Source organism: Kogia breviceps, chromosome 20 (genome assembly GCF_026419965.1).
Source record: "Kogia breviceps isolate mKogBre1 chromosome 20, mKogBre1 haplotype 1, whole genome shotgun sequence".
Classification (NCBI taxonomy): domain Eukaryota; kingdom Metazoa; phylum Chordata; class Mammalia; order Artiodactyla; family Physeteridae; genus Kogia; species Kogia breviceps.
The window spans coordinates 21,914,217-21,940,176 of record NC_081329.1 but is presented as its reverse complement, the minus strand read 5'-3'; the positions used below and the strand labels follow the sequence as shown (position 1 = coordinate 21,940,176).

Sequence of the window (25,960 nt, the reverse complement as noted above, 5' to 3'; positions counted from 1 at the left end):
CTCTCACTATCGCGGCCTCTCTTGTTGCGGAGCACAGGTTCCAGACAGACGCGCAGGCTCAGTAGTTGTGGCTCATGGGCCCAGTTGCTCCGCGGCACGTGGGATCCTCCCCGACCAGGGCTCGAACCCGTGTCGCCTGCATTAGCAGGCAGATTCGCAACCACTGCGCCACCAGGGAAGCCTCCTAGGTGTTTTTCTTTAACACATTCTGGGTATCTTCCTGTTTTTGCTGTATCTTTAGGCTCAATTCTGCACTGAATCTACGATCCATTTTCGCCCTGGCAGTAGGCATAGCAAGTCATTATATTGGTTGGTGTTCATGTCTATATAGAAACCACTTGCCTGGATTCAGCCTCTTTGCCACTAGTTAATGAGACTCTGACCCTCTCTTACCTGAGCTTCCCACCGTAGTGAACCTTCCAGAACTGGATCCTGATAACTAGAATACAGGTCCCTTCCTGTCCTGTTAACACAAGTGTTGTCATGGCACTTCATTGCAGTGTAGCCTTCAAAAAATGTTATTTAGAGAATTTAAGAGAGAAAACTACTTCATTGTACGATAAATTCAGTTAATAATTAAAAATCAACTAGTGATTTTTTCCCCTACATTCTTATGAACAAGAGATAAATGACCACATAATAAGAAGCCATTTTTTTCAAAACCCATTTGAAAGGGATGTTCCAAGTTTTTATCAAATTAACTCAAGAACCCACATCTTCATTTATAACGTTATAGCAGTTAACAGTGCAGTAATCTCCTTCACACACACACACACACGAAATTTAAACATGTTCATTATGTTGTATTTATTGAAGCGGAAAATCAAAATAATACATACCAGGAATATTTGAATTTCAATAGGATCAAAGGCATTGTGGTTAAAGCTCTACTGACTAGGAAATTCCATTGAATAAATGATCTTGCTCCTGGCATTCCCAGTTAACCGTGGCTTTGTAGCCTCACTGAGGAGTTGGCAGGCCGAATTCTAAATTCTTACATGGAGATTGAATTTCTCTGTATATCTATTCCTGTGGCCATAAAAGTTTCAAGTTGGCTCAATCTGCATAAATAATCACATCACTAAATATAAGAAGGTCAATATGTCTAGGCTTATCATGAAGGAGCTTAATAGAAATTCCACATTTTCTTTTTGCTTTGTGAGGAATAAAACAACAATTTTAATTTAAAACAATTTAATTATACTTAATTTCCTCCTCCCCCTTAAATAATAGCAGTAATTTCAGCTGTATTTCTAGGTACTTGTTCCCCACAGTTATCAGGCTGTGTCAGTGACCTAGTACAGAATGGTAAAGAGTACAGAACAGACTTTCATGTCAGCCAGTCCTGGGTTCAGGTTCAGATTCTGTCACATATTGTGTAATTTGGGGCAAATTTTATAACTTTATAGAGTTATTGTGAGAATTTATTCACTCAGTCTTTAGTTTATACTTACTAATGACTCTATTTTGGGGGCCAGGGGATGTATCAGCAACAACACAGATAAGGTTTCTTGCTTCACAGAACCTAGAGTCAGCCAAAATTTTCTTAAAGAAAATTAAATGTCCTGAAGCTGTTAGCAAAGTTTCTGTCACATAATAAGCATTTAATAAATATTAATAACATCATTATTAATTCTTCCCAGCCCATAAAATGGATGGTTCCCCAGAAACTATAACAAACGTATGCAAAAGTGGAAGGAAACCTCCTTTTACCGGAGGAGCTCTCTGGTAGAGCAGTGTCAAGGGAGTTGGGCTAGTTATAATCCCTTGAAGCTGTTTTCAGTAAAATATAAAAGCAAACAACTGTGTAGGCAGAAATTTCTTGGACAGGAAACAAAAAGCCCTAACTTTTATAAAAGAAAAAAAACTAGACTTCACTGCAATTAAAATTTTCTGCTCATCAAAAGACACCATTAAGAAAATGAATAAGCTATCCACAGACAAGGAAATAGCAAAGCATGGTTTTATTGCTGGAGGGAAACAACTGCTTTGTTTCGTTTTTTAAAAAGATGATCATTCGGCGGTTTGCATAATTTGGGGACCAATTGCCCCACTGCTAAAAGGATTCTAATCACCCATTTTCTAGTATTGGTGTAAGTATCCGTAGTAACTTAACAACCTATGATTTTCTTGTCTTAATCTGCCATCAACTTTTTTTTTTTTGGCCTGAAGGAATCTTTGGAGTAACGTAACACCCTCATTTTATAACAGATAGGAAAAATATTAAAGATGTCATGTGACTTGTTCAAAATCATTTAACTAGTCATTTCAGCACTTGAGCTAGACCTTATTAAATGGTCTTTCCACTACCTAATATCTACTTCTCTATTATTTTGTTTCAGAATCAGTCAGAGATGGTATGTCTGATTCATTTAGAATGTGTTTGTTTTCTTCTCTCAGCTGGAAGAATTTTCTCACCTATCTATTTTAAAGGTGAAAACTATTACAAGATTATGTTCATGAGTCATTTTTGATTCTGAAAAATAGCTTTTTTGATAGTTGATACACACTTTAACCCTTCGTTTCAAGATGGTAAAGGAACCATTATAACTGAGGCCCCACTTACCATCAAGAAGAGGCCGCTACAGAACATCGCCTCGATACTGAGCTTTATTTATTTATTTATTTTGGCTGGCTCGGGTCTTCCTTGCTGCACGCGCTTCTCACGAGCTGCAGCTAGCGGGGGCTATTCTTTGTTGCGGTGCATGGGCTTCTCATTGCAATGGCTTCTCTTGTTGTGGAGCATGGGCTCTAGGTATGCAGGCTTCAGTAGTTGTGGTACGCGGGCTCAGTAGTTGTGGCTCGCGGGCTCAGTAGTTGTGGCTCGCGGGCTCTAGAGCTCAGGCTCAGTAGTTGTGGCGCATGGGCTTAGTTGCTCCACGGCATGTGGGATCTTCCTGGACCAGGGCTCGAACCCATGTCCTTGCATTGGCAGGCAGATTCGTAACCACTGTGCCACCAGGGAAGTCCCTCATATAACCTTAAACTATAGTTTTTTCTATCTTCTAGAACTTGGCATTCTGTTTTTCTTGGGTACTTATGAACCTTTAAACCTCTCACTATCTCAGGAACTATTTACATGAAACATCACACAACTACCCATTCTATTAATTATGTAAGTTTTTACTGTTGCCTCTAGAGAAGCAAACAGTGTCCTTTAGTGTCAAATGAGCTTTTAAAAGGACATTTTTTATAGTTAAAAATTAGATTATCATGTATCAATTTATTGTTGTTTTCCAACTGTGTCAATTTATATTTATGTGATTTTTTTTGCCAACAATAGCAGTAGCAGCAATAATGACATGGGACTTAGAGGTTTCAGAGCATTACTTTTTTTTACTAAGTGTGTGCCTGTACTTTTCCTTTCCAGTCATACTGAATTTTTAACGTATAGTAAGAAGCAACTATGTGAGGTAAGAAATGACAATTCCAAGGAAAAGAAAACATTCATTCCTTGATTCAACAAATAGTTATTGAGTTCCTCCCACAGGCCAGGCGTTGTGTTAAGGAAATTTCTTACTTTTTCCGTGTCTTTCTTCTACTCTCTAGTGGAAATGATGAATAGTAGTTAAATTATGTATTTCAGATATCTTGGTGTGATACATGGGTTTAGGACAGCATAAGCCTTTGGTGGGTTAGAATTGGAATTACAAAAAGAAATAATTTGGTGAAATAATTATCTGGCTTTTGATTACAGTTTTTATTTTGCCCTTCAATACATGGCATCACTTGCCCTTGAATTCTCTTCAGGATATTTCTATTTTCTTCTCAGAACCAATAGTACTTTTTCACTTCATTTTTGGAATCGTCTGATGGTGTAATAAGGTTATTTCTGTAGGAAGTTGGGAATTCATTGAATATTTTAACTCTGATTGTAACCTCCTTAAAGTTGATGAACATGACCCCTTAGATTTGAAGTGATGAGGTAATCATTAAAAATTAGGCCCCAACCACTGGCATTCAAAATGGTCTTAAAATGTGATTTACTATATATACACTCGATTATGCACCAGGTAGCATAAAGTAAAATCTTGTTTCCTTCCCGCCTGAATGTTTTAAGTTCATCTGTCTGCTTTAGGTAGTAGTGGTACACTGTTGCCACACCAGTATTCACACATCCTTAAGGAACCGAAACAAGAGTGAAGGCCAAACTGCCATGATTACTTTTAAGTAGCATTTGAGCCAAAATTTTATCAATTTTTTTTCCTGCATTTATAAATTAGTATTTTCACAGTAATAAATCTGAGTTGGAAAATCTTTTACATTCTAGGATTTTTTAAAATAAATTTACTTATTTATTTATTTGTTTTTGGCTGTGTTGGGTCTTCGGTGCTGTGCATGGGCTTTCTCTAGTTGCGGCGAGCGGGGGCTACTCTTTGTTGCAGTGCGCGGCTTCTCATTGTGGTGGCTTCTCTTGGTGCAGAGCACGGGCTCTAGGCGTGCAGGCTTCAGTAGTTGTGGCTCGCGGGCTCTAGATCTCAGGCTCAGTAGTTGTGGCACATGGGCTTCGTTGCTCCGCGGCATGTGGGATCTTCCTGGGCCAGGGCTCCAACCCGTGTCCCCTGCATTGGCAGGTGGATTCTTAACCACTGCGCCACCAGGGAAGCCCTCTAGGGTATTTTTTGAACATAAAATGTTTTATATCTTTTCTTAGAGCTGACACATTTATTATGGTCCATAAAAGAATGTGTCTTAATTTTTCTCCAGTTATAAAGAGCCTGTTTTGGTTTGGTGCCCTGATATAAAATCCATGTCCTCTGCAGAGGATTAGTAATGGACCCCATTCTAGGGTATGTTGCTCTCTATGGGACATGGTGAGGGTAGAAGTTTTGAAATGAAAAAAGAAGGACACCAGCCTTCATGATGCTTCTTCAGCAGGAGTATTTTGCTTAGTTGTAATGTTGTTGAACATTTTGTATTAAAGTATAATTTAAATACAGCTCTTATTATACCATTCAGTCATTTTTGGCAAATATCAAGGCATAGAACATTTTTCTCACCCCAGAAAATTCCCATGTACCCCTTCCCAGTCACCACTCACACTCTCCCCCTCCTCCTGACTTCCAGAAGCAGTCACAGATCTGATTTCTATTAGCATAGGCTACTTCTGTCTATTCTGGATTTTCATATAAATTAACATGTATTTTTTTGTATTTGACTTCCTTCACTCAGCCTAGTAGTTTTGAGATCAGCGGTTGAGTTCATCAGTAGATAGTGACTTTTTATTGCTAATGATGCTTTTTTTTAAACAGGCAAAAAAAATAAGCAGGTCTTCACTGAGTATCTTAGTTGAATCATGGCAGCAAACCTGTAGTAAGAATGGAGGGGACAAAATACCCTTAAATATTAATATTAAATAACTGCTCCTAACGTTCAAACAACTCTTCCACCTTAGTTACGTGCATACTCTTTTGAGAGACTCTAAATTATTCTATTAAAAACAGAGATAGGGCTTCCCTGGTGGCGCAGTGGTTGAGAGTCTGCCTGCCGATGCAGGGGACGTGGGTTCGTGCCCCGGTCCGGGAGGATCCCACGTGCCGCGGAGCGGCTGGGCCCGTGAGCCATGGCCGCTGAGCCTGCGCGTCCGGAGCCTGTGCTCCGCAACGGGAGAGGCCACGACAGTGAGAGGCCCGCGTACCGCAAAAATAAAAATAAAAACAAAACAGAGATAATGGGCTAGTGCACTTCAGCAATTGCAATGGCCAAAGAATGGTTATTATTTATTTTACTTAACAGTTCTGCTTCGACCTCAGAAAGTAATGTGAAAAATAATTCCAAGTGAGGAGATACTTCTTATGATATCTCTATTATCAAAGCATGCCAGAAGGAGTGCTCTCATTGTTTATTGATATGGTGATGCCTCAGTAGCTTTTGTGCACTCTTAAAATTATATAACGTAGACCTTATGAATCAGTTATTATTGGAAACTCACGTTGGTCCATAGTTTTGGACGTGGAAAGAGAGTGGATACAATGAAAGCAACATCCAGATTGCATTTTTGTTTTTCTGAAAGTTCTGACTGAATTTATCTAAATTTTGCCATTTTAAGCAGAGTCATTGAGATTCTGAGGAGTGGCAATATATTTAAGGGAAGATAGTACTGTTATTGTAGTGAAGCCTCAGTAAATTGTGTACTAACAGATCTAAAGGAGGAAGTTCTGGGCTTCCCTGGTGGCGCAGTGGTTGAGAGTCCGCCTGCCGATGCAGGGGACACGGGTTTGTGCCCCGGTCCGGGAAGATCCCATATACCGCGGAGCGGCTGGGCCCGTGAGCCATGGCCGCTGAGCCTGCGCGTCCGGAGCCTGTGCTCCGCAACGGGAGAGGCCACAGCAGTGAGAGGCCTGCGTACCACAAAAAAAAAAAAAAAAAAAAAAAAGGAGGAATTTCTACTATCTGCTGTTGTCTTTTTCAAGAGAATCCTATTCTTACCAAAGAGGGGTCTGAGTTTTGACGTAACTAAATAAAGGAGAGGCTTGAACTGGCCTTTGGCTAGTCCATCCCAATCCATGCCATGTCCACCTTTTAGCTTCTAAAAGGAGGAGCTGCAGAACTACGAAGAGATCCCAGAACACTAAGTCACATACCAAGAGCATATACCCAACAGGGCTTTTCTTAACTTTATGGGAAGGTAGTAAGTCATTTTGAATGTTTATGCAACTATTCAGCAAGAGAAAGAGTAACCATATGGTACTACAATGCTGTATCACTTCTATGGAAAAAGACACTCAAAGGAAATGTTTTGCCAGATTATTGAGAGAATAGTAATAACATTTCAGATTGCTCCCATTCTCTGAAACCCTCTCATCTACTTATTTTCTCATCTCTTTTACCTTTCAGCCTGCCACTAAATACACATACTTTCCTCCTCCTCTCTGATAACTATTTTTCTCCTTATGGTTCCTAAATTATTGTACCACATTCATATTTCATTCTGATTATTCCACAAATGCTGATGAAACTCCCCTTTCACATGACCTACTTTAATGTAAAGTTTGGCCTAAGTCTTACTTCTCATGAAAAGGCAGTTACATTTAAATTACCAAGGGCTTCCCTGGTGGCGCAGTGGTTGAGAATCCGCCTGCCGATGCAGGGCACACGGGTTCGTACCCCGGTCCGGGAAGATCCCACGTGCCGCGGAGCGGCTGGTCCCGTGAGCCATGGCCGCTGAGCCTGCGCGTCCGGAGCCTGTGCTCCGCAACGGGAGAGGCCACAACAGTGAGGCCCGCATACCACAAAAAAAATAATAATAATAAATTACCAAGAGAATCTCGTCAGTGTAATTTAACCCATAAGGAGGATTTGAAGTGCTCTCATACTCCGCTTCAAGGATATATGTTCTCAACTATGAAGACGATTAACTACTTTCAAGCAGTATGCATGAATTCTCTAAGCAGTTCATCATCCTTTTGGTTGCAGTAATTAATTTTAATTAATTACCAATAATGTTTGTTGCCATGTGGAAAAGTGAGGATATGGCCCTGGTTCCCATTTGAGTATGCATAATGACGTGAGTTTAATGTTCAAAGGGTAACGAGGTCTTAGGTTGTGAAATAAAGAATTATGAGCCTGAGTTCCCAGTGAGTACATGCAGCTTGAAGAGTTTTGAGAAGCCCTGACTTAGCAGAAATTAAAGCTGGTAGTAAATCGTCTGTCCTCCACCTGTGTATTTATGCTTCTGGCTAAAAAAAATTAGATTTTTGCTTCCTAATTTTGGAATGAATAATGTTTTTGTTTCTCAGTCAAAATGTTCTAATTAATAGTGCTGTTTTTATTAACATGTACAGCAGTTTAGAGATTCAAACTTAATATCGTTACCATCTAGTGTTTTTACTGATGTGATTTAAAACCATAACTCTAATTTTTACAAGAAATCATTTCTTTCACCTTTCTCTCTTTGAAACTGGTAATGAGGGCATGCATTGTACTTAACTGGTAAGACCTATTCTTTAGAGGACATGTTCAGGTAAAGTAGTGGGAGTAGGGGCAAGCTCTTAGCTGCTAATTGTGCTGATGAGGTAACATATTGTAATATCCACACTATATTGACATAAGTTAAGTAGATTTATTTAGGATTTAAAAGGCTTTACATGGTGTTGCTGCAAAAGGAGGCCTAATGATGGTTTAAAGAAAACTTTTAATACTCACGGTTGTTCAAGAGTTCCAGAATATTAAACTTTACAAGGTTATTCTTTTTTCTTAAAAATAAAATATAGTTTGATTACCATACAGATTCCCATCATATCAGAGGAGGAACCAGTTAGCACAACATAGAATTTTAGAGCTGGAAAAGACTTTGATATCGTCTAGTTTAATCTCACCACTCACCTAGTTCACTAAAATCTCTATCTTCTCAAGGATCTTAACTTTCCTGCTCTTATTTCCAAAACATTCAAGAACACTAGTCCCCAGTTCCTTTCGCCCTATCTGTGTAACTGGCTTTCCACTCCCTTCTGATATTCTCCATAGTCATGATAATGATTGCATCTGGCAGGATTATTTCCTTGGTTCTTTGTGCCTGAATTAGCTTAAGAATAGTCTATTGTACACAAAAGTACAACTTCTCATTTAAATATTTGACAAAAGTCAAGGTGAATCATTCAAAGTGTTAGGAGTAGTTGTAGTAACAGTTGCATCATTGATACACTGGAGGGCATGTACAATATGGGCTTTGCCATCTTGCGCGTAATACTAACCTATCATTTAAGACGAGTAATACTACCTACCCTCCTGTAATAGAGAAGACGCAAGAGTGGACAAGCACAGCTTTTAAGTTGGGCGGTGGAGTTGAAGTTCTTTGTTCTGTTTTCGCAATCTCATTTCTCGTTCATTAAGTCAACAAATATTTATTTTGCATACAGCATGAGCTAGATAGTCAGCTAGGTCTAGACGTACAGCAGACAAGATCCAGTCTTTGGCCTCAGAGAGTGTATGGTATAGATACATTGAATAGAACACCTGCCTTTGGATTGCAGAAGATACATCTGTGTAAGTTCTACCACTGCTCAAGCAATTTATTAACTTTGCCTTCCTCATAGGGATACAATGAGAAGTGACTGTTATAACCGATTGTGAGGCATTTGGAAATGAAAAGTGCTATAAAAGAGCTGAATAATAGAAAGCAAGATTAATTATATGATAGGAATGGTCCTCATCGGTATATTCAATACTTACATCATCACTATAGCAGTGCTACCAGGGAAAGGCTAAATTAGGTACATATAACTACCTAGCTTTTGCAAAATCAAGAAAAAAAAATCTGTGTGTTTTAGCAAGAAAGACTGTGGAATCATATTATTTTGGGTATTACATGAGCTAATACATAGTTGGAATATCATATGTAGTGTGGAGTTTCCACACGTCTGTAGTTTCTATTAAGAATATTATACATTTCGTGTTATTTGAAGTATTTCTCTAGTTATTGTTAAATGCTACTACTGTCCAAGACTGTTGCTTACCAATAAGAGATTATATTCTCATATTCAAAAACTACAAGAAGGCTCTTTAAATTATACAGGAAGGATAACTGTCCTTTCTGTGACTAACCTATTACATGCTGGGTTTGGGGGAGTTGCCATCAGCGATTTATCATGCCTGATCCTTTCTGATTTTACTTGTTTTTAAAGTTTGTTATTTCTCTCAGAGGACTAGGATACCAATTTTTATATCCCATTCTATATCCTCAGAAGGTGAAGAATTTATAGAATTGGACATTTCTTTCATATGCTTTTATGTGGTCATTTTTACACCCAAGGGAGAGTCTCAAACTGTAGAAAAAAGAAGGGGTCCTTTTGTGCTAGTCATTTAATATTCCATGACTATGAACTAATCGTAATGTTAACATAAGTTATTGTATGTTTTTACCAGCCTTTTTCACCCTAATTAAATGAGACACTACACCACACTGTTTAGCCTGTGGCATAACAAAAAAGACAGGTGAGCTGTCATTGAGAATCATGATCCTATGTTCTCTCTCTCCTCTGAATAATAAAATTTGGGGGGGTCTCAGTTTATGATGCGACACCTCCCTAGTTTAACTTCATCACATTCAAGCAACAAAACTATTAAAATTCTAACCTAATGTGGGTACCATCTATTTTAAAATATATATTAATATAATTATTACATGGTAAAGGGATCTTCTGTTTGTTTGTTTGTTTGTTTGTTTTTGTCTTTCCCTCATTCACCAAATTTAATAATATGGAGAGCTTCCACCACAGCTGCTTATTATTTGTTCCATATGTTGATGCTTTTGTCTCTAATGTCCTTTTTTCCTTATTATATTACATCTATACATTTCCATTTCACATTTCAATTTAGAATAAAGAGATAGAAGCATGAAAATTAATTACCCACACATCAAACATTTTTGCTGTGCTTAATAGGAACGAACACTTAAGACTGGAAACCTTAATGTTTAATACTGTCTTCAAAACTCAGCTATTGCATATATTGTCACTTCAGCAATGGAAGAAACTGAGTATAATATGTAATCAGATAAAAACAGGATAACTATGTTTAAAGAAAAGCATATGATGTCTGTGCGTTGCATGGCAGGGTGTTACTAAAATTTGCCTAGATAATCTCTCATGATATTTTCAGATTTTATGGGAATGCTTTGGCTATACTTGGATTTGAATCTTCATGATGACAAATGTTCTTAATAGTTATTTTTTTAAAACACACTATACTGTTTTTAGAAAGTTATAATTCATCTTCCTGCTTATATTTGTGCTAAGTTTGTACTATACTATTAAAAAGAAAGGTAAATTTATATATACTTAGATTTTGAAAAGTAGACTCATGTACATTTTTTAAAAATTTTGGTAACTTGTGGCACTTTGGTAAAGGAATGTGCAATTATAAAAGTTTATGCCATTTTAATTTTTTTTAATTCCCAGGAATTACTCTTACTAGGCTTTAGATTCAAAACCAAACCCAATTTTAAGATCAGCACTTTTTTCCTACTGGTAGTTCCTGTTTTTCCAATTATATGGAACATAAACTATTTTTTGCAATGAGTTTTACCTTTCCTCCTCCATTCTAATCTCAAAAATCTTTAAATTTAAGGAACATTTAAAATTACTCCAGTGGTAATTAGAAAAGCATTTTAGATGTCATGGCCATTTAATCTGGTGCCTGACTTTAGTTATTTTCTGATAAAATTAACTAAATTCCTGAAAAAGAATATTCAAACATTTTAATTTGTTTTCATTGGTTGTAACCAATTGAGTAGTTGATGTCCATACAGTCATAATTTATCTTAAAATCTGGAGCTGCCAAGAGAACTAAGGACACAGCTGTGCTTAGAATACCCCCATATCCTCCAAAGAGAAATCACAAGAAGAAATAGAATTCTGTATGATATGGCTATTATATATACTTCGATTAGGTTACCAGTATTTTACTGTGATACATCCATGGGTATTAGAAGCAAAATGAAAATAAATATAAATGCTTTAATATTAGATATTGGCATCAATATAGATTATGGATAAGGTATTGCAATAAAAATATTAATTGTGCCTGTATTTGAAGAATTTATGTTAGATTTTCTGTGGCCTTTTTCATTCAAGGCTGCACAATCATTTTAAATGTAAACACAACAGAATATATGTATGAATGAAATGATGGCCATGTTTGCCATGAGATTAAATATTCTGTTGAATTTTGGGGGGCATTGGCTGTTGTATACTATGACATAAACTTAGATTGTTCACAAGCAATATGTGTGTCTTATGTACAAATCACAGCATTTAGAAATTATACATCTTCCTTTTCCTTACAAAATGAATTCAGAATTTGTAATTCAAATTTTATCATTTTCAGCTGCTAATTATTAAAAATTACCTAATGTGGATCGAAAGAGTAAATGAAATAAGGACTATGAAAGAATGCTAATTAATAGCATAACCCCATATCAAACTTCTGATAACTTTAAGTTTCTTATAAAGCCTTAAAATATTTTAGTGAAAAATTAATTACTTGGAAATGAAGGCACTTTATTACCTTGAACTAAGCTATTTGTCTGTATAGAACTTGTTTAAAATCCCATAAAATATTCTTTATCCTTTTATAAATTTATCCAACTTATGTGTTTTTCTAAAGGTTCTTATAATTAAATGTAATAATTCAAACTATTTTAACTTAACAGAAAATTGTATTACATAATACAACCAATGAACAATACGGAAAAAAAACTCAAGCGTAACAAAAGTGTTTGTGATAATGGCAAAACTGTTAGTCTAAGTTAGTCTACAATCATTTGAGGTTAAAATGTTGTAAAATTTGAAGGCTTTTTCATTGAACAATTTTTAGATAGCTTTTATTTTTTTAATCTTATTTTTAATTGGTACTACCTTGTTTTGAAATGTTGATCAAAGATAAGGGCAATCAAAACTATTAAGCCCGTCTGTCATTACTCAATTTTGTTTTAGTTGAGGTTTTTTTCTAATGTAACCCTAAAACATTAAGAAATAAATGTTGCTTCTTCTATGCTCAAGTCAGCCATGCCTGGAGAATTATCAAATTTAAATCAGTAATGTGGATGTGCTGCTGTGTATACCTGTTTCCTCTTCAGAAAATTAGTACTTGATTTAAACAATAGATTTGGTTCAACAGGAAAAAAAATAGGATTTTTTTTTCAAAAGTTAAATTTTTTCTCAAATTACATCTCTCTCTGACATTTATAAGGATAGGCTAACTTGTATCCAAAAATGTTTTTCAACAGAAGAATATTTCAAAGCAAACAAACTTTGTGCTTTTTTTGTTTGTTTGTTTGGGGGCAGTTCACTTAAGAAAAAAACACGTTTCTATAATTTTACTTATTTTTAATTCTTTCTCTCTAGTGGCCATTTTCCTATCATTACTCATAAATGTTTTGCTAAATGTAAATGCTGCTTCATAGGTGTAGTCATCATTACATGGTACAGAAAGGAGTCAAGTTTATTAGAAGTCTACTCTTACCAAGGAGAGACTAAAGATAAATTCCATGTCAGTTCTTTGGTTTGTTTCTTTGTTTTCTTTTTTAAATAAGATATATTAACCCAAAGGTGTGTTAATGTCATGGCATGAACAATCTTAAATGTAGATCTATTGAGTATTTTGTGATGCTGAGTAACAGACTTTTCTCAAATCTCTGTGATGCTAGCTATTTTCCTCAGAAGGTTTTTGTTTAATGTTAGATTGTTGTTCTGAAAGATGTTGGTCCTAGTGGGATTTTTTAAAACTGGGAAAACAAATAAATGCATGTGTTACAAGTATAGAAATAGTGAATTGTAAACTTACCATATAGTACTGATTATATTTTCAAAAATGTTTTTGCTGTTAAATATATATACAACATAAAATTGCTGCCATACTGTAATTAAGTACTTTTTCCTAAATGACCCTGTTATCACTATTCCAGAATTAGAAGTTGGGCAGATATATGATTGATTCATGTGTCTGCATAGATGCTTCAAGGTATATTCTTCTCTTGGGGAGTAAAAATATATTTTCCTTGGCATCAGTGCACTGAGATCTGAATATACCTATATCTATTCTTATTGCACATTTCTTATACAGTATCTTCAAATACGCCAAAATTGGCCTAGACGTGACTTAAAATTGAGGGTTTGTTACATGTTTTCTAACAGAAAGGTTTTCAATGAAACAGAAAGGTATTCATTATAGGTTTGTACTGTGAAAATAGTGAAACTCCCTTTAAAATGTCATCTATGCTAAATTTAAATTAATATTTTTTCTTTAGCTCACAAATTACCCTAAATCCAGAGGGAATATCCACCCTTTTCACTGTTGTCAAATCCAGCATAAGGAACAGCCCTATGACACTACAAAAACAGTTGAGGAATAAGGAATAAGTCTCTTATGTCACACTTCAGAATAAAGGCATTCGGTGAAAGAAATGAACCGAAGTTCATCGTGAATGCAAGGCTTCTGTTCTTGACATTCCTCCGCGGAAGGGAAGACAAGTGTCAACACCACTGGCATCGTTTTCAAACCGATCTGATGTGGAATTATCTTCCACCACACTGGAGTACTTCTTGACTCTCTCAGGATTTTTTTGTTTTGTTTTGTTCTGTTTTAATTTATCAAGCCTTTCCATTTTCAAAACACCATTTGTCAGCATTGAGGTAGAAGGACATAGATTTGAAAATACTTTCTTAAGAGATCATGTAACTATATAACTCTGAATTTAAAAACTGAGGAGGAGGGATCATTTCAACCCACCGCCTCTTACAAGAAACATGTTTTTAAATCTGTAACTGCTTTAGTGTTAACAGGGTACAAAGTGTTTTTTGTCCTGTACTGTACTTAAAAGGTTCTCATTGATTGGTGATTGTATTGTACTGTATGAAAACAAGTCATAAATTGCCTTGTATTGTTTATAATAGACCATACCACGTACTACTTCAGTTTTCATGTTCCAAATTTTTCAGTGATGCATGTTAACAGTTAGGTCCTAAAATTCTGTGGTGCTAATTCTTCCATATCCAATGGTGCTCTCGTGGATGCTAACTGCACACATGCTGAACAAAGCTTGACGTTTAAAACTTTCCTCCCTTCCTCTGTTTATATAAAGTACAGTAAAATGACTTGAATTTGTCTCGAAGTATCACTGACAATCTAATAAACTGGTTTATATGTGTGATTAGTTTGTATTCTCAATTATTTTCCAGAAAGCAGATTAGTTCTGCTGGGCCCTCATACCAACCAAAAGTAGATCTTTTGTAGTGTTTCTTTTGTTATTTGTGCCCAAAATTTATGGTAACTTTAGGCATTTAAATCCAGTTGGCCTGGCTTCTAAAATCAAGTTCAGATCAGATCTATAAAAACTAGACCTATCAAACCTGGAAATAAGTAAGTTGAGAAGAGCACAAATGTCCTCAGTGTCTATTTTAATACTTTATTAATAAAGTTTTATCATCAGGTTGATATCATCTCGTCCGTGAAATAACGTTTACATGAAAGCAAGTAGCGCTTCAAAACCTTTACTGCAACACAAAGACATTGAAAAAGCCATTCCTAAATGCTTATATTTAAAGTTCCTCTCTAGGTGTATGAAAATAAGGACAAAAAAATCAAATTGGAACTTTCCAGGACAAGCTGATATCACATGCCAGAATGGCATAATAGATAAGCCCATGCAGGGGGTTCACTGATTTTTAATTTTAGCATTTGTACTAAGAATCACAGCATTAGGACAAATGAAGTTGCTCCTGTATCTTCATGAGGACAGAGGACTATTTCTCCTAAACCAGAGATAAACTCAATATTAAGGCAGTGTGTGAATTTGCATGCTGACCTTGGTATTTTTCCTAACCCATGGGTAACCTTAAATTTTAAAAGAAAAGATCAGATAAATCTATAAAGCTCCTAAAGCAACAATCATGGGTCTCAAATAGAAAATGATCAAACCTATTCACCTAATCGAGTGGGTCCATGAGTGAAATGACATTCCAATACTACTATGGTTCTTTATTACATAAAAAATGTAAGCTACAGTAATTTTGCCTCAAAAAGTTATTAAATCAGGTCTAACTTCTAATATCAGAAAGTTTAGAGAACAGAGCCCATATGAACACTGGGTTTGCATCTCCATGACTATCTTGAACAAATGCAGTATTTACTAAATCACAACCTCTCCCCAAAGACATTTCTTTCTTCTTCTTTTTTTTTAAAAAATATTTATTTATTTGGCTGCCTTGGGTCTTAGTTGAGGCATATGGGATCTTTCGTTGTGTCGCGCAAGCTCTAGAGCGTGCAGGCTTAGTTGCCCCGCAGCATGTGGGATCTTAGCTCCCCAGCCAGAGATCAAACCTGCGTCCACTGCATTGGAAGGCGGATTCTTTCTTAAAAAAAAAAAAATTATTTTATTTATTTACTTTTAATTCTTTTGGCTGCGTCGGGTCTTAGTTGCACACGCAGGATCTTCGTTGAGGCATGCGAGAGTTTTCGTTGTGACACGCGGGCTTCTCTCTAGTTGTGTCGTGCGGGTTTTCTCTCTCTAGTGACGCGCAGGCTCCAGGGTGCATGGGCTCTGTAGTTTGCAGCACTGCGGGCTCTCTTGTTGAGGCGTGCGAATTCAGTAGTTGTGGTGTGTGGGCTTAGTTGCCGCACGCATGTGGGATCTTAGTTCCCTGACCAGGGATCGAACCTGTGTCCCCTTCATTGGAAGGCGGATTCTTTACCACTGGACCACCAGGGAAGTTCCCCCAAAGACACTTCTACTGTATATTTTTGTAACTACCTTTACAGGATTCCATCTCATGAAAACTGGCAATTAGTAAATGTGCTACAAAATAATTCCAGGTTTCTTCATCAGAAAAGAGAGAGAAAGGTCAAAGAAAGTCTTAGGGTATCTTGATTTCTGTGGCAATATTTTGCCTGGTAATCAAAAGAAAATTAATTCTAATTTTATGAAAGGATAAGAGAATAAATAAATTTCTTTTGGAAAAAAGTCTACTTTTTAATCTACATGGAAATATCTCTAATTTTTATCCCCATGGTCAACCATAGTTATAAATCACAGTTCATCACAGTTTGTCCCACCTAAAAAATTGTTCTCACAAATTTTTTATCAGCCTTTTTAGTACGAAATTATTTTCAAAAACTCATTTGCCCTTTATAACTGAAAAGTAATACAATGACTACACTTTGTAAGTTTGGTTGTTTGTGAGAATAATGTAGTCCCTCCCTCATTGAGTGAAACCATCATTGAGGTTTTTTTAAAGGTACAAAATTATATTTGCCTTTACAGTTTTATCAACCTTATTTTGGTAAGTTGCTTTTTCTGTTCCTTAAACAGTAATTTCCCTTGGAGATCGTAAGCTCAAGTGTCATTTGTAAATTCTTGAATGAAAACACTTTAATAAAGATCCAGATGTTTTCCGTTGAAGAACATCTTTTGAGCTAAATTTCATGTACGCTAACAGCCTAACCTTACTCATCTTAGGGAACTAGTTTTTCTCATCAGGAATTGCTTTGAGTTTGAAAATGGCCAATGATAGTGATATTAACCTTCTTTTTTCTTTTCTTTTTCTTTCTTTTTGGCCACACCAAGAGGTTTGTGGGATTTTTATTTCCCCAACCAGGGATCGAACTCCGGCCCTTGGCAGTGAGAGTGTGAGTCCTAACCACTGGACCACCAGGGAATTCCCTTGACCTTCTTTTATTTATTTATTTACTTTTTTATTTATTTATTTTTTGCGGTACTCGGGCCTCTCACTGTTGTGGCCTCTCCCGTTGCGGAGCACAGGCTCCGGACACGCAGGCTCGGTGGCTATGGCTCACGGGCCCAGCCGCTTCGTGGCATGTGGGATCTTCCCGGACCGCGGCACGAACCCGTGTCCCCTGCATCGGCAGGCGGACTCGCAACCACTGCGCCACCAGGGAAGCCCCGACCTTCTTTCTTTAAAAAGCCAATCTATAACATAAATTATTTCAGACTTGTCTTCACACATTCTTTTTAAAACTATTGAAGTAGGTGCATGCTGAGTTCACACTGAAAAAGAAAATCACTTTTCTTACCCCCCACTTTATCCTTGGGGAAGTGAAAAGACTTCTAGAAAATAAGCAAAAAGTAATTTAACACAAAAACAAATGAGTCATAGTTCATAAGACTGAATAAACTTTGAAATGCAGGAAGCACAGCGCTATACATATTCTCCCCAAATGATCTCTCATTCAGTGAGTGGTAACTGACGCTTACCCTTTTTGCAAAGCATAATGTTTGCCATTCTAAAAGACTTACTAAAAGATTGGCTTGTGGAGATTAAAAAGGACTCTGAATGAAAGAGTTGACCCTCAGTTTTGTGTGTTTAAAAACTCAGTTTTGTTAGTTCATTCTGGGTAAATACACAAGAGATTCCTTTTAAACAAGGTCATTAAAATAACACCTTGAGCGTCAGATAGCCAATGGAGAAAACAATTAATTTACAACAAAAAATAGTGTTGCTCCTATGGAGTAGGATTAAAAGGAAACTGCATAAGAAGTTGACTTCAGGGTCTCCCCTGGTGGCACAGTGGTTAAGAACCTGCCTGCCAATGCAGGGGACACGGATTCGAGCCCTGGGCTGGGAAGATCCCACATGCCGTGGAGTGACTAAGCCCGTGTGCCACAACTACTGAGCCTGCGCTCTAGAGCCTGTGAGCCACAACTACTGAGCCCACGTGCCACAACTACTGAAGCACACGTGCCTAGAGCCCGTGCTCCGCAACAAGAGAAACCGCCGCAATGAGAAGCCCGCGCACCACAGCAGAGTAGCCCCGGCTCCCCGCAGCTAGAGAAAGCCCACGCACGGCAACGAAGACCCAACACAGCCAAAAATAAATATATAGATTTTTTAAAAGACTTCAATTTTTGCTTCTATACTTTTAAATTATTTCATGATAATCATATATTATTATTTATTTATTTATTTATTTTATTTTTGCGGTACGCGGGCCTCTCACTGCTGTGGCCTCTCCCGTTGCGGAGCACAGGCTCCGGACGCGCAGGCTCAGAGGCCATGGCTCACGGGCCCAGCCGCTCCGCGGCATGTGGGATCTTCCCGGACCGGGGCACGAACCCGCGTCCCCTGCATCGGCAGGCGGACTCTCAACCACTGCGCCACCAGGGAAGCCCCTCATATATTATTTTTATAATTTTAAAAATGATTTTTTTAAAGGAAGGAAAAAAATGCTAGATAGATTAGAATACCTGTGTCGACTAGTTGGCAATTTTTTTTTTTTTTTTTTTGCGGTACGCGGGCCTCTCACTGCTGTGGCCTCTCCCATTGTGGAGCGCAGGCTCCGGACGCGCAGGCTCAGCGGCCATGGCTCACGGGCCCAGCCGCTCCGCGGCATGTGGGATCCTCCCGGACCGGGGCACGAACCCGTGTTCCCTGCAGCGGCAGGCGGACTCTCAACCACTGCGCCACCAGGGAAGCCCCAGAAAAATCTACTTATTAAACCTAGTAACTATGTTCCTTGACAAGTATAAAATCAGACAGGAAGGAAATGAGTACTATTAATGAATAGCATCATGTTATGATGGGCTCCATGATACAAACCTGCCAAGGAAACGGAAATAATCACACCAGCTCATCAGAGCGGTCACCCCAGAAAGGTATGACTACCAAGAGATCAGACCCCTTGGAAATGAAGGTTTGAGTCTTACTACCGGGTAAGCCAACTGATTCCTGCCTAAGGCGAGGGCTGGGCTGAGCAGTCATTTAGAATGGATGACGGAAGAGGAAGGGGATGAGTTCCAGCTGTGGCCCTGAGATCAAACGCAGCAGCATACCTTTCTCAGGCTGTGGTTGCTGCCCAGGTCCGTGAGCAGAAACAGGGGGGCCTGAGCGGGTCATGTGGGTTCCACACACATTCCTCCCGCCATGGCCCCTTGTTTAAAGCAGCACGATCTGCTTCTTCTGATCAGCGTCAATTATCCCTGCCCACGAGGTGACTCCTCTTCTAAACTGCTGGTTCCTTGGCATAAGGAATCCACGGTGTCAGGACAGCAGCTGTAACTTGTTAGTTACAGTGTAATTCAATGGATCCTGGCTATGTTCCTTGGCAAGAACGTGCCCCATTTGGAGACCAGAGCTGTGGGAACAGGGAGACAAACTCCCCCAGTGGGTCATTGGTAGTGATGATGAAGGAGAGCTGAATATGTCACCCCAAAATGTGCCACTTTGGCATATTGATAATTTTGAATTAGAGTTACTTAAGAAACAGCCAGCGCAAGAAGGACGTTCTGATCCTTTGTGCCCTGAAAGCGGGAAATAAATCTCCCACGTGAAGATACCCTCCCTGTAGCAGGAGCGTAGAAGGCATCCTTATCAACAGAGTAGGGAATTCAAGGCTCAGAAGGCTTTGTAAACAAATCTTGATACTTCTTCAGTAATGTGCTACCCCAAGTCCAGATCCCTTTGTTCTGTCAATTCATCACAAATTGTTTCCTTGTCTAAAAAGGTATAAAAAGCTGCCTGTTTTGGTCACTTCTCGGAGTCTCATATTTTTATGGACTCCCAAACGTATGAAATTAAATTTGTTTTTCTCCTGTTAATCTATCTTGTGTCACTTTAATTATCAGACCAGCCAAAGAACCTGGAAGGGAAGAAGGGAAAAGTTTTCCTCCCCTACAGCTTTGGCGCCCGGCGTGGGACTCTCCACAGGCTGGTCGTTGTTTGCTCTGGGGCTGCAGAAGCTGAGAGATCTGACAAGCGCCGGCAGAAGGTAAGAATTCTTACCATGTCAGTCTCCCCGATCTCTGCCTGCAGGGTCTGTTGGAAGTGAGCATGTGAGAGTCCTTTTCTTTTTCTTAAATTTAGATTAGCAGGAGAAAATATTTGTGTGAACTCGTTACTTGGGTATAGCAACTCTGGTAGAGATTTGGTACGAGTACGCTTGTTTTCGATTGATCCCTTTCCTCCCAGAGATGGTCATTGTTTTCTTTTGTCTCTGTCTTTTGTGTCGTTTGTCATAAGGAAGAAAACCATAGGGCAGAACACAGGTGTAGGTCCTATAAGTCTGTTGTTCAAGGCGATGAGTTCACAGTTCTCACCAGACCAGCATCTATTTGGGCAAACTTTGCTCTGGTTCTCCTATGTATATAAAAACCAGAGGAGAGTTTCCTTTCATCTTGTTCTTTGTCCTGAGAGCTTGGCTTTGTGACCAGTGAGAATATTCTCTCTGGTCTCTGCCAGCTGGAAGATGCAAGTACTGGCTTGCATTTGATGGCCAGTCAAATAGACAGGGATTCTGAGACACAAAGTCTCAGCATTGTCTTTGTCTGACTGTGCCAGCTCTCAGGGGAATTTGTCATAAGGTGTCCCAGTCCATAAATGACCTTTGTCATTTCAACCTTCATTGTCTTGTTGCTGGAAATGTCCCATTCCAGTAGCACCAGCCCAGTGTCACAGATTAGCAGCTTTGTGACTGGAGGCATCTCACATTCTCATGGGAGACCCAAGACACTGTATGCACTACAGCTGTCTTACTGCCTGTGACAACGAAGGTCTTTGCTTTCTTAGGCTAACTCTGGGAATGAACTTTCTGGATCTTGTGAGGGCTGCATCTTTTGCACTGCCCTTTGAGATACCTCTTGTGTTCATGGTTAAGCCATAAAAAGGCTTATTGGTTTGAGTCACTGTTGAGATTACTGTAAGATCCTATTTATCAATGGCCAGGTGATGGATCCTGTGAATTGGCCACATCTGAAAGAAAAAAATTTCTTAGCGAGCTCTCATCCTAAACAATTATCTTATTGATATCTGTGGAAAGACCAAATGAAAAAGATTTCAAAAAATGACTATAAAGGCTAGCTTGAGGGAATCCCTTAACAAGCTGAAAGAACAGAAAATAGACTTAGAACAAAAATTAAAGTTGTCATCCAAAATAAATTCCCCTCCTTAAAATCCAGTACCGTCTCCTTAGCAATTTCCCAAAACTCCCCCACCTTTCGCAGAAAACCCCTTTAACACCCAGTTACAGACAGCCTTCTAGCCTGGTCTCTACGCCCAGGGTATACAGGTTACTCATGTAAATGCTCAAAGCCAGCAAGTGAATTTAGCAAAAGCACCTGGGAAGGTCAGTAGGGCTCACCTGACTGTCTTTTACAACTCCTCCGATTTTCCTAGGCTCTAAATCAGGCTCTGCAAGCATCAGTCCTTGCTATGCAATATCCTTTACAGATGTATCTTTGACCAAGAATTTATGTACCCTGGACAGTGACAGACCTTTTAAATTATAAAGCCTTTTTTTTTTTTTTTTTTTTTTTTGCGGTACGCGGGCCTCTCACTGTTGTGGTCTCTCCCGTTGCGGAGCACAGGCTCCGGACGCGCAGGCTCAGTGGCCATGGCTCACGGGCCCAGCCGCTCCGCGGCACGTGGGATCCTCCCGGACCGGGGCACGGACCCGCGTCCCCTGCATCGGCAGGCGGACTCCCAACCACTGCGCCACCAGGGAAGCCCTATAAAGCCCTTTTACCTCCACTTTCAGAAGATCCTACCAAATTCAGAGAGAGGAAGTAGAAAGATTAGTGGCCATTCAAAAGCCCTTTCACAGAGGAAGCAGATGACCAGAATTTCTCCCAAGGTCTACCTTCCTACAAATTATCAGGAAATGGATCAGCTGGAGGCCGAGGTTCAGGGGCTAATAGAAGCCATAATAGAAGCTTTCTCCCCTAGGGTGAGTTTGTCGAAGTTTGAATTGTGCGCTCAGAAAGAAGAATATCCAAAGGCCTTTGCTGAATGCATTGTACAGACTTTCCAAAGGCATACTGCACTAATCCATGAAGTTCCAGAGCATAGAAATCTTTTAATTTCTGCTTTAGTAGGAAATTTTCTCCCTGATATAAAAAGGCAAATTCAAAATACTGTGGTTGGGTGGGCTAGTCAAACTGCTATCATTATCACAGAAGCAGCTACCCAATTCTTTGAAGACAGCTTGCAGGAATGCAAGAGAAAAAAGAAGTTAAAATCAAAAATCCTTGATTTGCAATTTGAACCTTTAGAGAAACAAAAGCCCAACTCTGAGAACAAGTCAAAGTCCACTCACCCCCTTTTTTGCCTTCAGACATCTGCAGATATTGTAAAAACATCAGGACATTGGAAGTACCGTTGTCCTGCACATAAGAAAAAGATGGACATTTTAAAATAGTAATTACCCTAGACTTAACTAAACAAACTTTCCCTGTGTGCTCTCCCACTTGTTGCTGTGCTATGTCTCTAATAATAAACGGTGTACCTGTTTTTACAATTTTTGCCTCTGTGAGAAGTGCACTGCCCCCAGTAAAAATCAGGATTCCTGATTTTCATCCAGGCTGCCCAGGTTCAATTCCTGGGCAGGGAATTAAGACTCCCTTCACGTCACCACTCACTGATGCCTCTTGGAGATCAGCAAGTGGAACCACCTGCTTCCACCTCTTGATTCCCAGGTTGGAGGCCTCTGATTTCACGCACGTACTGCCTCTTGAAGGATTGTACGCTATGCTTCCAGAGTATCGCCTCAAGTTAGCACTTCACCTGCGCCCTTAGAAGACTTTCTGCGTTCTGTGAAGCTGGCTTCTTCTAGACAGTGTGATATTCATGTCATAGGCCTACTCCATCCACCTCCTTCAGGGTGAAGTGGGTCTTCTGATTGGATGCCTCTGTCTCTGCTACCATGGCCACCCCGTTCCCTCATGTCAGTTCTGAGGCAGCCGATGGCAGTTGACTCATCTTTTCCCACTGCATCTTTTCCCAACGCTGACGCCTTCCAAAGCCAAAGGGTTTGCCCAATCATATGGACCAAGCAGCAGTGCTGCAGTACCTACTGTAGAGTATTTCCTGCTCTGATCTCTACTCAAAGCTGGCATTTATCTATGTAGTAGATATGGGCCAGAGCAATATTTTCCTCTGTGGAATCTGTTGTCTCCTGAGCCCAAAACAGCCACGTAAGCGTGCTGGCCTTCCTTATCTAGTAGGAATGCAAAATGCAACAATATGTCTTTTACTTTGAGAAGATGTCCTCGCATGCTCCTGACCATTGGACCCCCTAAGAACTTCACTGAAGTGGCAGGAGTCTGAATGTTCACAGGGTGCATTCTGGAGTCCCCACTTCCCTCAGCCTCTTTATCCCTTCCTCTGATCCCCTGGACCAATGAGCAGTATTGCTGGCCCTGCAGCCTGGACCTCTTGCAGAATTCTTTCCTACTGAGGGCAACTCAGAAATTACCACTTCACTGAGTGTTGTCATTGCTTTACCCAAACTTCTAAGAACCACCCTAGCAGTGCGTTTGCCCCATTCCCTGGGGTCCTTACCAAGGTGTTGAATCTCAGGTCCTAAGAAAGTTACATTTCAGGCCCCTTTCCAATCGCTCTCAAAATAGAGTCCCAGGTGTACACCTCTGCTCCCGCTGGTACACACTAGCTAATTCTTGCAGCTCTCCTGGTGTACAGTGTCCTTCCTTCTTAATCATTTCCAATATGGACCCACCCAGGTTGTGCTGAGACTGAACCTTGGTTATCAGACAGGGAAGAGGTGAGGGCAGCTACTGAGGGAAACTCATGTCCTCTCTAAGGGTGAGGATTCTGGAGCATCTTCTGGCATGACGGAAGTGCTAGCTCTTACCAGGGAAGGATGGGACACCTGTGCAAACCTAAAGGATGGGGGTAGGGGTTGTCCTGCGGAGAAAATATACTCAGGGACATCCATCTCCATGTCCTCATCCCGGTTTTCAGGGTCCCAGGTTTTCCCTGACCAGCACCTTGACCTTGGTATAACAGATCTCTCTCAGCTGAGTATTTGAATATCTAGGAATCTCCACAATTCTATTTGATCTTTGACCTGTTCAACTGCGTCTGCTCTCCCACTGTACAGGAGGTAAGGGCCTCTTTGGAAGCTACGAAAGAGAACCTCTGGCTCTCACACTTAGCCATGACTTGCTTGTTAATGGCTCTGAGTCCCTCATTATGCCTCTGCTGGCATCAATATGGCTTAGCATTAATCAGCCAACTCTGCTGTCTTTGAGTATATTGTTCTCTCCAGAGTTTTCCAATACTTGAATCATCACGTCTGCAACAGCATTCTCCTCCTCCAGGACCTTTCCCCAGGTCACCATCAATGAAATCTTTAGCCTTTGAGAGTCACCGTCTTACACCGGGGGCTATCCGTGCCCCACCTGTCAACTAGGTCATCATCCTCTTTGCCTGCTGCGTGGTTAGTGGGCCAGTCGCAAATGTCAGTCTCGCATTGGATCATTCTTGGTACTGCTTGTGTTAGTCCGGGTCATCTGAGAAGCAAAAGCTAAGACAGGGTTAGAGACGTCAGAGATTTATTGGGGCAAATGCTGGAGAAGGAAAATGGGGAGCCCAAGGAGGCGGGCAGAACCCTCAGACCAATGCTGATACAGCCCCTGTGAATGAGAGGGGGGACATCTTAGAACTCAACACCGTTCCAGGGAAGCTTGGCAAGACCAACAGGGAGACCTCAAGCCAAAGGTGCCCTTCAGCGGAATCCTGTGTATTTCAGAAATGGGCCTGCCTTTGTGTCCCTGCCGTAAGCAGTCACCGGGAACAGTCCAAGGGAATGGGGTCTTGGTGTGAACACAGTGACGGAAGTCAGAGCACAGCAGCTAGTGCCTTTGGTTCATTATCCTCCCTGCTTTAGGAGATCTGGGAGGCACACCCTCATGGCTGCCACCCCACTGCAGAGAGGCATTTGGATCACAAAGAGCTCATCTCAGCCATTGATGAAATGTTGATGCTTATTTGGCTCATCTTGAAAGAGGGGTAATTTTGATCCTTATACTCAAATTTGGGGGAGAAGGATTAGCCTAACTGGAGTCTGAACTGACCATAAGTAATGAAAATAATGTTAAAATATTCATGAGTACTCTTAAGCTCAATAGTCAAATTTCTACTGCAAAAAAGCAACTACTTTAAGACTTTAAAAAAGATATTTTTTATAAATTTTAAAATAAATTTTTATTTAAATAAAAATTTTAATTTATTTTTAAATAAATTTATTTATTTATTTGTTTGTTTATTTTTGGCTGCATTGGGTCTACATTGCTCTGCGCGGGCTTTCTCTAGTTGCGGTGAGTGGGGTCTACTCTTCGTTGCGGTGCACAGGCTTCTCATTGCAGTAGCTTCTCTTGTTGCAGAGCACGGGCTCTAGGTGCACAGACTCAGTGGTTGTGGCTCGTGGGCTCAGCAGTTGTGGCTCGTGGGCTCTAGAGTGCAGGCTCAGTAGTTGTGGCGCACGGGCTTAGTTGCTCCGCGACATGTGGGATCTTCCCGGACCAGGGCTGTTAGCCACTATTCTACTTATCATCTCTATGGATTTGCCTATTGTAGACATTTCAGAAAAATGGAATCATACAATATGTGGCCTTTTGTGTCTGGCTTCTTTCACTTAGCAAAATATTAGCAAGGTTAATCCATGTTATAGCATGCACCAGCATTTTATTCATTTCTATGTCTGAATAATATTC

The 25,960-nt window shown here is 39.7% G+C and overlaps 1 protein-coding gene across 3 annotated transcripts in view; it reads left to right on the top strand.

Annotated features, from left to right (window-relative positions):
- PURG (purine rich element binding protein G) overlaps positions 1-25,664 on the top strand; it is a 46,610-nt gene extending 20,946 nt beyond the window's left edge. Inside the window, exons 3-4 of one of the 3 annotated variants that reach the window (XM_067022439.1) lie at positions 20,078-20,220; positions 25,560-25,664. In XM_067022439.1, the coding sequence (XP_066878540.1) occupies positions 20,078-20,220; positions 25,560-25,644 (228 nt within the window). In that variant the 3' untranslated portion in view covers positions 25,645-25,664. Of the gene's footprint in view, positions 1-13,747; positions 14,651-20,077; positions 20,221-24,996; positions 25,343-25,559 lie in introns of those variants that run through there. The other 2 variants (XM_059049291.2, XM_059049292.2) reach the window with 2 other exon arrangements.
- Positions 25,665-25,960: the final 296 nt, after the last annotated feature.